Source organism: Sinocyclocheilus grahami, unplaced genomic scaffold (genome assembly GCF_001515645.1).
Source record: "Sinocyclocheilus grahami isolate Dianchi unplaced genomic scaffold, SAMN03320097.WGS_v1.1 scaffold9580.1, whole genome shotgun sequence".
Lineage (NCBI taxonomy): Eukaryota > Metazoa > Chordata > Actinopteri > Cypriniformes > Cyprinidae > Sinocyclocheilus > Sinocyclocheilus grahami.
The window spans coordinates 4,913-6,096 of NW_015512715.1; the positions used below are offsets into that span (position 1 = coordinate 4,913).

Genomic DNA, 1,184 nt, shown 5'->3' on the forward strand with positions numbered 1-1,184 from the left:
TATATATATATATAAATACTTGTTAAGTTAATAGTTAAATAATACAAATTATATAAAATAATTAGAAATAATAAAAATGAAATAATTAAATTCCATAATTCCAAGCATTCCAAGAACTGAATTTATTTCGGGGTTTACACTGACCAAAGAATTGATATGATATTTCCAGTTGTTTATGGGATTATTTTGGGATGAAGGGTTTCTGCTCAATAAAATATTTTAGAGCTTGGCATAAAATAAATAAATCAATGGTTTTCAAATGTCCATGACTTTTCCATGCCTGGAAATCACACTTTAAAAATGACCAGGAAATTATAGTTGTTGGAAGAAAAACATTAAATAAGAAAAATATCTATACATTTTTTTTTAGCTGATTTAGCTTATTTCGAAGCTTGTTTTATTCAATTTTAAATCCTTTTAAACCATTTTGTGGCCATTTTGTAAGTGTGCTGATGCTCCATATGATTCCCCTGGTTGAGACTAAACAGTTTGCCGCTGTACATTTTGGTCAGATCCGGTCATCGGTAGTTTATTAGAATCTCTATTTTAAGTCTAGACTCCAAAAAAGTGCTTGTGGGTGAAGAACCAGGAGTAATGGTGACTTACTGAAAACCTTAACAAACATTTTTTGTGTGTTTAGCTGCTGTGGCTTCATGGTCAATTTCATACTACCCTAGAAGCATATGTGTATTGGAAAGATCATCTGTGGATTTCAGCTGCACCTTTGATTATCCATATTATTACACACTTAAAACAACAAAATGGTTCAAACCAGAAGTTCATCAGAAACAAGACGGATCCCAGATGGGAATATCTGTCTATCAGTCAAATACAGCAGAGATTCACCAGCTGTACAAAAACAGAACAGCTTATGCAAACCAAGACAGAAACTGCTCACTGCAGATACACAATGTCTCCAAAAGTGACAACGGAATGTATTTCTTTCGCTTTGAAATGAATTCCAATTATGGAAAATACACTGGATCAGGTGGCATACACCTCAGTGTAGCAGGTAAATGAAAGGCCATATTTGTTCAATGACAAATAAAATATCAGCAAGTCATCTCCAGCATACACTCTAAAAATCAAGGTTCCAGAGTTTTTTCTTTTTTGTAGTGACACCATAGAAGGAGCATTTTTGGTTCGTCAAATAACCTTTCAGTGAACAGTTCTTAAAATAACCT

At 32.9% G+C, this 1,184-nt stretch overlaps 1 protein-coding gene across 1 annotated transcript in view; it reads left to right on the top strand.

Annotated features, from left to right (window-relative positions):
* Nucleotides 1–640: 640 nt before the first annotated feature.
* The window catches only part of LOC107578289 (uncharacterized), a gene marked incomplete at its 5' end in the record, with an annotated part of 2,556 nt that continues 2,012 nt past the window's right edge, over nucleotides 641–1,184 (top strand). Inside the window, one exon of the mRNA XM_016264256.1 lies at nucleotides 641–1,012. Within this exon, the coding sequence (XP_016119742.1) occupies nucleotides 641–1,012 (372 nt within the window). The remainder of the gene's footprint in view (nucleotides 1,013–1,184) is intronic.